Source organism: Triticum urartu, chromosome 1 (genome assembly GCF_003073215.2).
Source record: "Triticum urartu cultivar G1812 chromosome 1, Tu2.1, whole genome shotgun sequence".
NCBI classification, from domain to species: domain Eukaryota; kingdom Viridiplantae; phylum Streptophyta; class Magnoliopsida; order Poales; family Poaceae; genus Triticum; species Triticum urartu.
The window spans coordinates 512,300,055-512,317,104 of NC_053022.1; the positions used below are offsets into that span (position 1 = coordinate 512,300,055).

At 42.3% G+C, this 17,050-nt stretch overlaps 1 protein-coding gene across 2 annotated transcripts; it reads right to left on the reverse strand.

Moving 5' to 3' along the window:
• Positions 1-10,440: 10,440 nt before the first annotated feature.
• On the reverse strand, positions 10,441-17,014 carry LOC125524160. 2 transcript variants are annotated; one of them, XM_048689239.1, is made up of 8 exons: positions 16,800-17,014; positions 16,459-16,654; positions 16,272-16,364; positions 15,881-16,137; positions 15,716-15,791; positions 13,777-13,947; positions 11,353-11,427; positions 10,938-11,028 (listed from the first exon to the last, which is right to left on the reverse strand). In XM_048689239.1, exons 1-7 carry the CDS (start codon positions 17,012-17,014, stop codon positions 11,353-11,355), a joined length of 1,083 nt encoding a protein of 360 aa, XP_048545196.1. In that variant the 3' UTR covers positions 10,938-11,028. The 2 variants fall into 2 exon arrangements, with proteins under 2 accessions (XP_048545189.1, XP_048545196.1); XM_048689232.1 differs by lacking the exon at positions 11,353-11,427 and having other exon boundaries at positions 10,441-11,028.
• Between the last annotated feature and the right edge of the window lie 36 nt (positions 17,015-17,050).

Below are 17,050 nucleotides of genomic sequence, written 5' to 3' on the forward strand. Positions count from 1 at the left end.
GCCATGCCATTGACTTTTTCTTCGAGTACTTGTTTCGCTTGCTCAGAAGCTTGAAGTTGAGAAACTAATTCAGCCTTACTTAATGCTGGTCCTTGCAAATCTCTTGCTCTAATTCCACCACCAAATCCAACTACGCGATCACGCCGCTTAGATGTGTCACATTTCTGCATGACTTCATCATTTGAAAGACCAGGATTCAACTGAATATGGTCTTAATTTGTGCCTGAAGTGCCAACAATAAGTTATTTGCATAAACTTCTATCTCTAAGTAGGAATTGTACACGTGCTGTTCATTATGGAAGTTATGAACGTTAAATTAAGTCTTACATGTTTGGCAGAGGTTGTAGAATCAGGGAAGTCTGTACCCTTCTTGTGTGTCTCTGAAAATAGTTTATCCATACTCGGTGGCTTGTTTTCCTTTCCTCCCTGTTCCAACATAGGCAAGTGACTATTATTAGTTGAAACAAAATGGCAAGACAACTCACACTGATCTTATATTATTGGAAATGAAAAACAAGAGAAGTGAAAGCATGTACCATGTCCCAAATTATCTGTCTAAAGGGTTTACTGCCAGATCGGTGAAGCATTTTGAGGTTAGCTCTGTTTTGGGTGTTTCTCTTGCTCTTTTTCTGTAGTTAAAGAGGAATATATTGTCAGCTGCACAAATGGTTGAAAATTAAGAGGCAACATGAGAACATACCAGAAACTCCTTGCTGAAAAAATGCTCCTTGACAAGCCATTCCCAGTCATCCTTTGGAATATCTTTAGGTACCTTTTTCATAGCCTCCTGCATAGTCTTCTTGGGTTTCACAAAATGCCGGTGCAAGTCTCCACGCCAGTTGATCCAAAGTTTCTTGACATGGTCTAATATCTCATCTTTGTACACATCTATTGCAATGTTGTCGTCAATATTTTCGAACTTGTCCTAAGTAGTTGTTCATAAAACAGAGTCTCATAAATACATCAGTACAGAAATTCAGATTATAATGCTAGAACTTTTAACCAAACATACCTTAATTGCATCAAATATATGTTTCCGAGCTGCATCAGTAATATTGGACCATTCATTTACCCTCATCGGGGTAATTCTAGGATTACGGACGATTCTACCCAAGTGTCGTGCAAAACTTTTGGAAAGCGCACGGTTATTGTAAAACTGGACTTTAATTTTTTGGGACTCCATGAGATCAGCTACTTCCTTGCATTTATTTTTCCCACGGACCCTGCACTTTTCACCTGTTTGAGGTCCTGCACCATTGGAAAGAAATATGTTAATCAAGTACAAAAAAAGAAAAACATTCAAGCTACAATTTATATTGAAGCAGTCCGACTGAAGTATGAACTAATCAAGTTGCATTGCTGAGCTTACTAGTCTTGGACGTAGCTGTAAGGCCATGGTTACCATGCACTTCTTCATTTTCCAGATTTTCATCAACTAATTCAGTTGCATTGTTGTGCTTACTGGTCTTTGAGCTACCTGCAAAGCCATGGCTATCCTGGGATTCTTCACTTTCCAGATTTTCATTACCCATTAATTCATCTGCACCATTTGCACCATCTGAAAAATATACAACCAATCGGTCTGCATGGTGGACGAAGGAAAAATGAAAAAATTGAAGTTTTTCATACCATGAAAATCATCCATATCATTTCCCATGTCACCATCATTGTTGGTATCAGCTTCATCACTCATAGCTGCAATATATTGTGAGTTACTTGAAGACAATAAAGCGTAGAAACAATTCTTGGTACAATATATGGTACTTAAAAACTCACTTCCGGAATCATCAGCATCCCAATTTGTAGTAAACAAGATTGGTGTATTTGTTGCCGCATCATTTCCATCTATGAAAACAAGCAACCACATTATATCATCCTTTAGTAGATAGCTTGAATAATATTTTTATGTTTCTGTAGTACCTTTTGCAGCTAACTCATACTTTTTCCACAGTTCCTCATCTTGCAAATGAGGCTTGTGAGTAACCCTTTTTCTGCTGAAATCTGCTATTTGACTTGATTTCTCTGGCAAGGTGCGCCTAGCAATACTCTGGTGTACCAGTCCAGACTTATTCAACTGTGAGGAGCATCTTTCCCGAGCTAATGCTGTCAAGTTTCCATACCTGTGCTGACTCATTGTGATACCCTACGCATATAGCGTTAGTTTGAAGTGTGCACAAAGGCTATACAAAGTAAAAATGAATTAAATAAGTGAATATTGATATACTGAAAATGAATTATTGAATGCTAAATCAAATTAAGTAAGTACATAACTACTTGTGTCACTGTTTATTAATAAGGTGAAAGCAAAAATATGAAGCAAATTGATTACTACAGATTAAGAGTTGCATAAACTAGTGTCATCATGTTGTTCTCTTTCTACATGATGTTGATGTCGAATTTTGAAGCAAGTCGTCTTCATCGCCATTGTGAGGTTCAGCTTCAGAGGCTTCGTCATCAGACTGTCCATGTGGTACACTATAAGCATGACGTGATGGATTTTTCACGACTGCGTGCCATCCTTTTATAAGATTGTCCTTGACAAAAAATACTTGAGAGACTTGGCTAGCCAGAACGAAAGGCTCATCTGTGAGAAGCAAACGGTGCAGGTTAAGACTAACGATTCCATGCTTGTTGTCTTTCTTCATCCCATGCTCTTTGTCAAATACGTCAATCCAGTTGCAACGGAATAATGTCACACGCCTTCCACCTAAGTATTGCAGTTCGACTATCTCTGTCAATATGCCATAATATTCTACTGTATTACCATTATCCCCTTGTTCTGAAAGTGCAACCACCCCACTGTTCTGTGTGCAGAGGTGTCTATCTCGACTTTGAACACGATATCTGAATCCATTCATGTCATAGCCAGTAAAACATGTTACATTTTCCAATGGACCACGTGATAGTGCCAAAAGGTCTTCGCTGAGCTCACTCTTATCATGTTCGTGCAAGCTGGCTACCTATGCAGTGAAAAATAGCTATGTTAACATCTTCACACAGAAATACTGAAATGTACGTGCATATGTATGTACATACAGACTTTATTCTGGAATCTTTACCTTCTCTTTGAACCACTGATTGAACTTCTGGTTCCACATGGTGGTAAATGGTTGTAGTGAACATCCATCTTGACTACTGGAGTACTCACTACAATAATAGAAAGCTTAATTGATATGGGCATGCAAAAATTAGTTGACTAAGTACTTAATAAGTGAACCGAATAATCAATACCTGATATATGGTTGAACTTCATCACAATTTCTCAAAACATAAATATGAGCTTGCTCTGCTTCAAGAAGATTAAGATCTCTAGGTTTACGACCACCGGATGGCCTTCCATCCGGATTGAATATTGACAAATAATAGTTGTCATCCCCTGGTGCATCATTGATTCTGCCTGGTCGATTATGCTTTGTCTCGACATCATCCAAATACCTAGAGCACAATGTAATGAACTCTTCTGCAATGTATCCCTCTGCAATGGAAGCCTCAGGTCGTGCCAAATTTCGCACTAGCAATTTCAGACACTTTATTTGTCTCTCAAAGAGATACATCCACCGATATATTGTAGGTCCACCAACAAGAGCCTCATTAGCCAAATGAACAGGCAGATGCATCATGACATCAAAAAAGGACGGTGGGAATTCCTTTTCAAGCTTACATAGTGTCACAGGTATTTGGGCCTGCATTTCATTAAGTTCTTCTACTGAAAGTGATTTGGAGTTTAATTTGCAAAAGAACTGTGAAAGCTCAACCAGAGGGTCATAAATATTCTGGGGAACAAGTCCACGCAGTGCAAGAGGAAGTAAATGATTTAGTATAACATGGCAGTCGTGGCTCTTCAGTCCTGAATTTTTTTTCTCTTTCATATTAGTGCAGCGGCCAATGTTTGAACAAAATCCATCTGGAACTTCGAGGTCCTTAAAAAATCGAAGGAACAAAATCTTATTGGGTGGAAGCAAAGTGAAAGGCGCAGATGGAAAAGTAGGCTTGTCCCCTTCCTTGTCCGGATGCATACCTGGCCTTATTTTCATTAGTTGCAAATCACGCCGAGAATTTATGTTATCCTTCATTTTTCCTTTGACATCCATAATTGTTGCCATGATGCTATCACATATATTCTTTTCTATATGCATGACATCAAGGTTATGGCGCAACAAAAGAGTTTTGAAATATGGCAAATTACAAAATATACTTCTTTTGTTCCAGCTATCTCCTCTCTCATCATGGGACACCTTTGTCTTCTTACTTGCATCTTTAGACAAGATAATCCCCTCTAGATCAGCCACTTGGTCCATCACATTTTGTCCTGTTAAGGGTGTTGGTGGTTCTCTGGTTTCTATGGTACCATCAAAAGATTTTTTATCTTTCCTCCACCTATGGTTTTTATGAAGAAAGCGTCGATGACCCATGTAACAGAACTTCCCACCTTTTTTAAGCCTTAATGAACAAGTCCCACTGTGGCACACCGGACAAGCCAATTTTCCTTTTGTGCTATATCCAAAGAGGTTGGCATAACCAGGGAAGTCATGGACCATCCACAGAAGTGCTGCACGCAGTGTGAAACTTGTTTTCGTTGATGCATCATAAGTGTCAACACCCTCGTTCCATAGTTCAATAAGTTCCTCTACAAGTGGTTGCAGATAAATATCAATTGCATCACCAGGACCATCAGGCCCTGGAATCAACATGGACAACATCACATTTTCTTGTTTCATGCACATCCATGGCGGCAAATTTAGGGGAACAAGGAATACGGGCCAGATGCTATGAGATGTTCGCATTGTTTTATATGGTTGGAAACCATCAGAAGAGAGACAAAACCTAATATTGCGAATTTCTTTTGCAAATGGGATGTTTTTTGCATCAAAATATTTCCAAGCTTTTGAGTCAGCAGGGCATCTAATGACACCATCATCTACCCTGCCCTCCGCATGCCACCTAAAGGATTCTGCAGTTTTGTGGCACATGAACATCCTTTGCAGCCTTGGCTTTAAGGGAAAATACCGCATTGTTTTTGGTGGAATCTTCTTCCCTTTTGCCGAGTGCATAGTGGTGCCTATGCGCTTGTCTTCTTTCCATCTAGATGCTCCACACACCTTGCACGACTCCGCATTTATATCTTCTTTCCAGTAGAGCATGCAATGATTCGTGCAAGCATCAATTTTCCTATAACTCAGTCCTAGTTCCTGAATAGTTTTTTTCGCTTCATAATAAGAATTTGGCAAAGTAGAGTTCTGTGGTAGGAAAGCCTTCCGCAGATATTCCAACAACATGGTGAAGGACTTGTTGCTCCACTTTCCCAAATTCTTAATGTGAAGCAAGTTAACTAGTGCAGATAATTTAGTGGTACTAGAACCTTCATAAAGTGGCTGGTTGTAGTTGTCAAGCAATTTATAAAACTTTGCTGCTTCATTATTTGGTTCCTCTTCGTTAGATGGTGGTGTCGTTGTTTGCTCAGTTGGATTATTATTTTGAGCAAACAGATCATGCAACAAATCTTGCATTGGGTCATATCCATCTGCACTCTCTTCTTGCATTTCTTCATCGCCTTGACCTTCAGAAACTGTTTGAGGTTCCCTCGCAACTTCACCATGATGGTACCAAAAGGTATAATTTCTCAGAATTCCATACACTTTCAGGTGAGAAGAAACCAATGCACGAGGATGAGAGTATGTGTTGTAGCATTTGATGCATGGACATCGAATTTCATTCTCCCTGCCTGCGTGGCTGAATGCATAGTCAAGGAAATTCTCTACCCCTTCTAAGTACTCATCATCTAATCGCTCATCCACTAGTCTCATCCATATCTTACTTGGAATCATCTCCTAATATATATTACTGTTTTAGTACGTAGTTATCCTGCATTTATGTTATTCGATGTAAGACATATCAGACTATACAATAAATCATATTATGTATGATCTATAGATGAATGGATTGTACTGAACATGGCATAAAAAAATTCTAAATCGTAATAAACAAACGAATTCTACCTACATATTTTGTAATCAGGATCAGCAACAGTGCATCAAGGTTCCACAAGAGAAAAAACAGAGCAAGGAGGAATATGAAAAAACAGAGCAAGGAGGAATACGAACCAAGCTACAGCGGAGTTGCGCTGGCGACCAGTGATGTGCAGGCGGCAGCGCGGGCGCACCGGGGTCGAGGCTAACCAGCGACGTGGAGGCGGCAGCCCGGGCGCGCCGGGGGTCCAGGCGACCGGCGATGTGCTGGCGGCAGCGCGGGCGTACCGGGTCGAGGCTACCGGCGACGTGCAGGTAGCATCGCGTATGCGCCGGAGTCGAGGTGACTGGCGAGGTGCAACCTGCAGCGTGGAGAGGCGTAGAACACAAGGGAGGAGATGCGATCTATGGACTATGGAGGTGTCGAATTGAGCAGGGCAGGGGAGGCGAGGAGAAAGAGGCATGGGGAGATGAGATCCTAACAGATTAAATATTTATTCCCTGTTGCGGAGGGTTATCTAGTCGAAATTGCCAGCAGTTTGCGCCAAAAAAGATTCAGCCGTCCCACTCTCTTTACTCGAGAACCAAAAATCTTTATTTCCTATGTTTGTGCTGCAAAACCTGAGGATTAGGTCTTAAAAAAAACCCTGAGGATTTCAACTTTCGAAAGGCACGGTGGACTCTACCTCCCTGTATTTGCAGTTGCAGCTATACTTTTTGAAACCAATTGAATCAAGCACAAATTATGTTCATAGGTTGAAAATAAAGAACGCAGGCGTGGTGGTTTCAGTGTACTTTGAGTCTTTGACACACACGAAACAGGGGGGAAACTGACCGGTTCAGTTTTAGATCGAGAAGCACACAATTTTGACATAATGGATTCCTTTTTCTCTTACATCGACTATGCCAAGCAATGAATGGTACAACTCCTATTTTTATAAGTTTCTCAGCACTGCAAGCAACCGACTTGCTTTTGCTACAACAAATGCAAGCAAAAGACTGAAATTAGCTTCGCCAACATGTACACGCAGGGCACACCTGCACTTAACTTGCAGTAAGTTGCAGCCAATCTGCCACAATCACTTCACATTGCGATAGGAATTGTTTGACTACAATTAGGTTTAAGCTACACATGATGATGCTTTGGCGTCCAAAGTGCCTGATGATCTGAAGGTACTGCTGCAGATCACATTCATTGGAAGGTACCTGTCCATCACATCGCCAAAATACAGTGCCTATTTCTAAGCCCATTCATATGTCCGTACTGTATAATACAATGTCAGGGGATATGAAGATCCATTTACGGATAGGAAAATATTTAAAAGTCAGTCGCTTGTTCATAGCCTGACATATGAATGACAAGAACAAATGTTACAAATAAAAGGCACTAATCTTGAATTCTGCTGCCGATGAGCCAAACTGAAAAACTAACAATAATATTGTTCTCTAGCAAAAAATATTTATTTTTCCACCATCTTGTAGTAGTCAGGAATATAAATTCGCAAAAAGTCTCTACGTATTTTGTTCAGATTACTCTTATGCCTAGATGCATTCCTGGCTCTTGCTTCCCTCCTCAATGCAGCATCACTAGCATGTCTTTCATTAAATTCCTTCCGGACCTTCTGGTATACTTCATCTCGCTTGTCTTCTTCCTCGGAGTCTTCGACAACTTGCCTACGCAGGTACTCAATAGAGTCTTCATCGACATCGGTTATTGAGACATCGCTGCTCCGTTCTTCATCAGGAGACTCTTCTACCTCCTGATTAATTGTATCTGGAACAAACTCATCCATGTTGTCTCCTTGCACGTTCTTGTTCTTCGAATCAGGAGCAAAATCAACAATCAATTCTTCTTTTACCTCAGGATATATTGAACTATATTGAATCTAGAGAAGAATGAATGATTAAGTCATGTACATCTTCATCCGTAGTATGGTGAGCAAACTCAACCATGGAATCTGCTTGCTCCATCAAGTGCATCTCTACCGAGCATTTTGGGGAGGAATCGCGGTGGCCGGGGGAATTTTGTGGTTCAGCAGAGGCGCCGGACGGAGATGCAGGGGCATGAACGACCATGCAGACTTCCATCGGGATGTTGTGCAAAAATGTGGATCGGGAGGACTAACTAATAGGATTAGCAGCAGATTAAATTAGTTTTTTTGTGGGGAGCAGATTAGATTAGTTGGGGCTGGAGAGATTTAGCGCCAATATTTTGAGAACCCGCCAACATTAGTTGGGATGTAGCGGGGGAGAGATAACGGAGAGTAGAGTTTTTTTCTCTTTTTCTTTTTGAGCGCAAGGAGAGTAAGTTTGTTAAGAGTTGTACGTACATGCAAACCATATCACAACAGTAACGACCGGTCATGTAGCGACGGGCAGACCTGTGGTTGTTGAACGTATTACGTAGATAGGTTTCCACCACGCGGGGAGTCCACTCGGGGGTTCAACGACTAAGAGTTTTTGGGCACCATCGTTAATGCTAGTTTTTGTAGTAGTGACTCTATCTCAGTTTTCCCCACTTCTTTCCCACGTAGAAGCCCGAGAGCTCCGCCTGCCGGCTTGGTCTTTCTCCAGCGCCACCTTTGTGCAACGCTTGCGGCGTATTCGCCGCCGGGAGGACGCGCAGGTAATGCCGATGTTCTGATTTGACCCCCTTCCAGCAAGGCATTTCCTATTTTAGATCTTGCATGCGTTCTTTGCCGTCGCCATGTTCTTGTTTTGATTTTCCTCGGTGTGCACGCAGCTCCTCCCTGCCGGCGTTTGAGGCTGCGCAATGCCTCAAGATGGAGATGGCGGTCCGACCGAGGTGGCTCTTGACTCATCTCGCAGCCGGCGAAAGCGAAAGTAGAAGAGGCGGCCCGAGGCAGCCAAGGCCACTGGTCTCCAAGGATCGGACGACGAGTCCATTCCTTCCGTCCGATGTGGGTTCAGCAACGTGGCTGTCACCAGCGTGTCATTGATCTGCTATCCACTGTTGAAGCCAAGTGGTTTGGCTAGCCTGCTAACCACTCAAGCCTCCGGCGGTGGTGACAAGAAGATGTACTGGTCTTTGATCAAGCGCATAGATCCGGTGGAAAGAACAATGACATTCCCAGACATGCAGGTTAGATCTATAGATGCAGCTGCCATAGAACGGATCACAGGCCTGAGATCCGGTGGTGTGGCCATCAGCAGAGTGAAGCTGAAGAAAAAAGAGCGTGTGCGCCTACTGCAAAGATGCCAAGATCTCCTTGGCCTAGAGCGCACTACCAGGGGTTATATCGAAGTAAAACAGCTATTGGGAGTGCTGACAAGCACGAACCCGCGCACCAAGGTCCCACATGAAGTTGATGCTGCGAATGTAGCTTATGCTCTACTTGTCTCTGCTACCATGATAGCCCCAAAGAACACCGTGCCGAAGGTCCCTGACGAGGTGATGAGATGTGTGGTAGATCCATCCAACATACACAAGTATGATTGGGCCGGGTACTTACTTGACAAGCTCATGGAAGCGGCGCAGAAAGTTCGAGATATGATGAAAAAGGATGAAAAGGCGATCTCGGTCATGGGCGGATTCCAACTTTTCGCTTAGGTGTGTGGCATATCTATGTGCATGCATTCTTGGTAACTATACTTGTCCTGTTCTTCTCCCAGTAACTGTCCCCTTTTCGGCTGCATGTGTAGGTGTTCTTCTTGGAATGGATGGACTTCGGGGAAGCAAACGTCAAGGACATGTTGTGGCCCATGATATCTGCTTACACCACGGACAAACTAGTGATGTTGTTCCGGTTATCTAGAAGCGAAGATCATCATTTCAAGGTGCAGGAACCTCCAAAACAGAAATTTCATACTAGCATCCATCTTGTCATATCTTTGTTAACACATATAGTGATTGTCCTGTGCAGACAAAACCCGAGGGGTCACTCACAATGTCTGGCTTAACATTGCATTCGGCAATGCGCTTAGGATCCACGTATGCATCAGCTGTTGTTAACACTGCCGTGCGCCAATTTATTGAACTGAAGTTGGCTCCACCGTAAAGCAAGCAGTTCTGTACTTAGCTCTGAACCAAGCAACACCTGGAGCACCACTGACTGACGAACATATGGCTACCTGCAATTCTGTTATTCTACACATATTTGACAACCTTGAGCAATGCACTGCACCTCTTGTCCGTCGTTTCATGACGATGCTAGCAGCAGCAGATGTAACTCATTCATCTATGCATGTTCTCAGCCAACTTGCTGCACTTGAGACTACTCGTGTACCTCCCGCTACATTCAAATGTGAGCTCTCCAGTACAGATTCTTGCTGAACCTGAATTTCTGCTATGATTTTCATGCACTTTAACTTAAAAAAAGATTGATGAATTCTTTCTATGGCACACGTCATGCGCAGGCCCCTCACCAAAAGCAATTCATAAAAAGCAGAAGCATAAGCAGCTATCCGATCTAGGTCAGCATTCAAATGCATCAAACGCTGACTGCCAACAGCATCATACTACAGGTAAAAAACAAAAGTGTCATCTAATTTGTTCAAATCAAACATTGTTTAGGCAAAAAAATGGTTCTCCTTTTCAATGACAAAAAAACTGCCTTTCCTGCTATACAACCACATTTGCATCAGATGAAGTGGATGAAGCACGCGTAAACATGGTCTGTGCGGACTCGCTAATGCATCTTTCAGGTGTGCATATACTTCCTATGATTGCAAGACATTGTTCAGACATTGAAACAACATGATACTGTTCCTGCCTTCAACTCATACATACATAATCGTTGAATAACAGGGCATCCACAAGTAGAACCGTTTGCAACACCATCACCAAAGCTGCGTGCTCCTGGGTTCCCTGAAGATCACGCGATCATTGCACAAGCAGTCTGCCCAGAGGCACCCCGTGCACTCAACTTGGACAATGATGTCACCCCCGATGAACGTCCAGGTGTGTGGATAAATCCCCATAACATTTTCAGCTGATACACATAGCATTACCTCTCAAATGTACTGCTGCTGTGGTCTGACAGGTGATCGTGGGCGATTGACGTGTCCTCCAACGCCATACCATTCCCGTACCCGTAGTTACCTGGTGAAAATTGCAAATCCAATTAGTTGGCCAAAAAAACAGCGTGTGCGAACAGTTACAAAAAGGCTTTATTGGACAAAAACAACAACGTCACACCCAGTTGCAACAGGAGGTGAATGCTTCATAAGGAAATCATCTATATATTCCAATCTAACACTCAGCTCTGCCCCTGCCGGCTCAACTCAAGAAAACAATCAAACTTTAGGTCTGCACATATCTCCGCATAAATAAATAACAACATGTTTGCTTACTCGTTGAGTATATCAAACTAATGTATGTCCTGACATATTCCATAAAATGCAGCCAACGGGGACATCTGTATACCTAAAGTGACGAAGGATATAGTCCAGTACACGAGACGGCGACCAAGGGATCTTTTAGTTGGAGCACTCTGCAACTCTGCCCCACCATCAAAGAAACCTAATCACGGTGAGCGCTTACAACATGAGAGCATCAGTACCTCAAAAAATGACACACTATTAATTGAAACACCTGAAACACTATGCTAACTAAGTTTTGCCATTCTGACAACAAAAGGTGACACGAGTGCTAATGTGCTTGCGCAAACAACCACCGGCACCTTCAACTCTAACCCTTTCCATCTTGGAACAAGTCCCGTTGCTACAAACCCAGGTAATATCTTGGTTCTGTCGATTGTTCCGACAAAATACAAGTTGCCATGGTGGTGCAAAAAAATTTGCCATTTACTTTCTAAGTGCAGCGCCATGAGAGGGTGATGCCACTGCTGCGCCCATGTGGGATGTTACTCCAAACCCCGACATCATGGTCACATCTACCGGTCTGGACTTGTTGCTTGCAGCCGGTATGTCTTAAGAAATGACCCATCTTATACATATGAGATGATATCGTGATATGACTTTGTTTCGACAATTCATCCTAAAACTGTGAAACTGTACCTTCAGCTTCCGTTGGAGAAGCAAATGTGCAAACTGGAGATCAGCTTATACCTACTCATGTCTACATGACTCCAGACGGCTGTCGGCGTGCATCAGACAACTCTGCACGTAAGTATAATTTCCCCACTTTTTAAAAACCAATGTCAACATATCAGTATGAACCCTAATGTTCCTCATATAGCAAAAAGTACATTCGTGTCACCTTTCAATGTCTTTGAGACTGATCCTAATTATGCAGATTCACTTGGAATCCCAACTTCCAACACTGGAGTCAACATAACTCCCGACAATCATCACATTACAGCAAACATTGGTGAACCAATGTCAGCTCCCACTGGCCGTAAGTCAAAAGAAAGTTTTTGCTCAGCAATGAAAATACCTACTCTAATACTTGATACTGCCTTAAGAAAATACTCACTGACGCACTGGCTTTGCTACCTTGTTTTCCTACCAGCAGGTCCGAGCAACTGGGTTCCCGTGAGAACAGTCGTTGCAGCCCCCGTAACCCCCAAATTTGAACATGACTCTGTTGAACCAACTTTCAAGAGGGCAGTTATAAACCAGCCATGTGCTACAAATGTATGCACTTTCTACTACCAGCTAGAAAACGGCAGCGAGTATGACCATAAGAGGTATTTTGTAAAGCAACTAACAACTTGTATTTGGTTACTCTCTATTTCACATAACAAGTCCAACAAAAAAAACTAATGCTACTGTCCACTGTGAACAGGAAGTGGTTTTCACACCGTGTGCCCTACTTGCTGGAGATGACCGGAAAAACTATGTTGAAGAACTTCGGCTCTGGACACGGACTAAAGATGAATGGAATGGCATCAGCTGTCCGTGTGTACACTTCAAAGGATGACAAACTCTACCCTGGTGGGATGCCCCGTTGGCGCTGGATACTGGACCCAGGTTTCGGGGTATGTACAAAAGACCCCACCTTATATAATGAAAATCTTGCTAATACTCTTGTGCCCTGGATACATAACCTAAACTGAAACATGGCTCAACTATACTAGCATTCTATTTCCAATACAAACCTCTTCCATCACTGCCTCTGATATAACTTCTGAAAAAACAAAAACAAGATGAATTCCAGTTCAACCGGGACAAACCAAACTGGGCAAGGCTTGCTCCAATGTTTGACCAGAGTAAACTACACTTCAATGTCTGTGAGTGCAAGAAGGTATGCTCCCCCCTTACTAGTTTCTGTCCATGCCTACCAGACATATTCGACTTTGCTAAAAAACACTGCTTCCCTTCTAACTCTCTGTCCAATATTTGGGCAGATACAAATTCCACTAATAGTTGAGAATGGCTGGTGCGTATATGAGGTTGACTTTGGCAACAAATCAATGATTGTTATGGATCCAATGGAGACTTCCACGGGACCCAGAAGGATGGTCAAGAAACACGCCCAAATGAAGCATCTCATTTTACATTCCCTGTGCCAGTGCCTTCATGAGTGGTATCCAGACTGGCATTTCGCTACTTTCCCATGGACATATCGTTACAACTATGGAATGCATAGAAGCTGCAGTGACAGGTATACATCATCTTCCAAACTCATTGTATCAATTATTATCGAACTAACAGATAAAGTCGCACTAAACACAGTGGACATAACCATACACAATTGGCCTATTCATAATTTGTGCCATTGCAGTGATGAGACTGGATTCTATGCACTTCACTACATTCGGGAGCACACCGGTATCATGCTGAAGACCCCGGTTACAACGGTAAGTTGAATCCCCCCCTAAAACATATATCCAAAAAATATATACCTCCGTATCTAACATGATATAAGCAGGACCTGATATCATACCTTCGGAAGGAGATGGCCTATGAAGTTCTGACCCTCAAGGGCAACCATGGTGACTACCCCAACATCATGTACGAGCAGATCATCGAGTGAACTTCCACAAACTCGTGTGCCAGGCAGATTGTGTGTCGTCTTGAAGACCATAATCATATGTGCGAAACTTTGCACCTCCCCCTACATATGCAAGTATGCAAACCTCGTTATTAGTCGTGCATCGGTGCTCCTCTGCCATTCTAGTGACGGAGGGTGCTCAAGACTTATTTCTTTAGCAGACTTATTTCTGTTAAAACTAGTGTGTGCAAAAACTAAAGATCCTTGCCTGCGGTCCACCACCGGCGCATGGATAACCTCCCCCCCCTCTATGTAGCAAACTTATTTATATTACACCTATGTGTGTAAAAACTTAAGATCCTTGCCTGCATTTCATTGGCAGTGCCTGGATCACCCCCCTATGTATGTCTGCTCCACTGTCATTCCTGTGACAGCCCCTATAACAGACTTATGGATGAACTAAAAATGTAGACTTAACCACCTTGCACTTCTCTTGTTGTGTCTCCATGAAGATTGTGCCTAGTTCGACTCTGTACTTTTAGAAAAATGCAAACAATACAGTATCCGTGGCACACACAAAATGACCCAATTGGGTCCCTGTCATTAACAATATCATCAGAAAATCAAAAAACACCATTCATATCGTTGCTTCAATTACTATTAATTTTGTTCTCCATTTTTTTTAAAGTGAGCTTGAAACTATTTAAATCCCTTGGTAACTTCGCCGCTACTCACAACCCCTTACGACTAACACGTCGCCCCGAAAACGTTTCATTCAACTATGTGCGATTACAAAAACTTAAAACATACTTGAAAGCACATCCACACCACAACGATATCTTATTAAATAAACATATGTAATTATCAAACGGGGGATACGCATGCACAATGATCTCCTTCATGAACAAAAGAAAAATGTGGATGACATATTTATGCATTTCGAATGATCTCTCATCCTTAGCCATATGCCTCACCGAAAGGAACTATGGATACCCATGCTTAAAAATCTACAAGGCAATAAACTATAAAATGTATTAAATTTGAAAAAGATGTTTTAATAAATGATAAAAAACTTTGAAGAATCATACTTAGGTGTTAATTGCGTACATGGCGCCTAAACTTTTAAAAAATAAATTCTTAAATCCAAGCTTCTCGAAAAATAAATTCCTGCGTGAAATATCTTATAAAATAATGGGGGTTCATTTTAATCTTTTTTTAACAAATTCGTGTCACATTTAACGCATATTTCCCCTCCTAAAAAATGTGCAGTCCATAATTCAAAACTTAATTTAGTTTGACTGACCATACAATCGTTCTGACCATCAAAACAAAAACCCTGTCCCCGGCTGCCTGCCACCGCCGACATCTCTCAAAAAAAGATCTCTTCATAAAAAGGCACACTCCAAGATGATACTTCCAACTTTTCCTAAAATTCTACATTCTCACAAGCACACAACATGAAAAAAACAGCGAATACACAAGCAAACAAATAAAAATGATTCGCAAACATCTAGTGCATCATTCCCCTTACAGTCAATTCACATAGATCCATGAAAAAAACCATACTGGAATGTAATTGCTACACTTTGACGAACACTGCCCCAGCCACCATTACACGAGTTGTTGTTGAACCTCATTTCAACTTTCTTCATCCTCAAGGGCAGCCCGGAGTATATGATCCGCAGCAAAGCATCCAACCTCGTCACAGTACCGGAATGTCTCGTATGCGACTATTTGCCTAAACGAATCAAGATTTTTCTGCGGATGTGCACACACACAAACGTATATAACATGAAAAAAAACTAGAGTGTATATATCTAGCTACGTATATGCACACGGAGAAAGGTGCCTACTGGGGAAAAATGGAACAATATGACCTATCCCGACGTACCTTGTTTAGGGGCCACTTGAGTTTTACTCCGTCATACTGACGGATCACATGAATGGCACACAAACCAGACTCTTCCCTGAGAACATACATTCACACACATTCCTCTAAGCCTTGCGTGTAAGCAGTACAAAAAGCAACATTGGTAGCACACTGCTAGGGACTAACCTTGTGAAAATGTCTTCCGTTATTCTGGGAAACCTCTGTTTCCATCTATCTGACGTACAATGCCACTTTGCGAAGAATTCAGTTAAACATGAAAACAACGCATTGTGCATCTGCGACACAGCTTCCTCATGCATCATTCGACGCTGATGTCCCCCTGCAACTTGGGCACACATCGGATCCAACACATGAATATCCTTCCGTAGCATGTCCCACATGTATGCCGAGCACCCCTGGTCCAGCATGACTAACGCAAAGAACTGCAAGCATTATATTATTCGGGATGAATTTTGTTCCATGTGAATCCTAATTTGGTGAATTACACAGCAATTTATGCAAAAACACAACCCAAAAATCATTTTTGATAAAAAGCGATATGTTTTGTGTACCGAACCATTCGACACGCTGTGATGTCATGGCGAGCACCCACAAACTGATTCTGTACTGACTTGACGTGCACAACTTTTCCCCCCGCAAGTGCATGTATCTGGGACATGGCATATTGACAAAAATAAGGCCCGCAACTCAACCACTGATATTCATCCGACCAATCAAAAAAAAGACCCATCTGCTTGACTTACCATGAAATCCGGCTCGAGCACTTCCCTCCACATCATGAATTTGTTCACCGGGGCTGTAGCAGCATCCATTTGGTAGAATCTCCGCAAAACAAGCGTTGCCACCTCATGGTCGAGCGCCTTCACACCCAAAAACTGTTGCTGCACACACACTGCATTCACCTCAAGCATTCTAGGGTATGGATCCACAAACCAGAACCTGTTCAATCATTCAGGATCAGCGTCAAAGCCCGCACATGACAGGACATTATAAAGTAAAAAATAAAAAGTCATACACCCTGACCACATAAAAAATGTAAGACATCATGTCCACAAAAAATTCACAATGTACAAACTCAACTTACCCATTCAAATAGAAGCCATTGTCCCCAGATAGCCATGAATAAAACTTGGACATCAATGGGATTGGCGGTGGCTGTGGCAAGTAACCTTGTCCCCATGGGTCGTTGCAAAAACTAGCAGATGTAACATATCTACGCTTGGGTACCTCAGGGACTGTAACACCGAAACGAACTTCACCATCAACAGCATCGTCTGTCTCATACATGCATCGCACCATGTCCGCCACAGTTTGTGCGTACACTGTCAATCTATC

Excerpts from the sequence above, each read along its gene's own strand:
- LOC125524160 (XM_048689232.1), bottom strand. The coding sequence starts at position 17,014 with ATGGTGCGATGCATGTATGAGACAGACGATGCTGTTGATGGTGAAGTT. Across the intron at positions 16,138-16,271 it reads ACATCACAGCGTGTCGAATG|TTCTTTGCGTTAGTCATGCT; the intron begins GTTCGGTACACA and ends TAATGCTTGCAG. Across the intron at positions 15,792-15,880 it reads ACGGAAGACATTTTCACAAG|GGAAGAGTCTGGTTTGTGTG; the intron begins GTTAGTCCCTAG and ends GTATGTTCTCAG.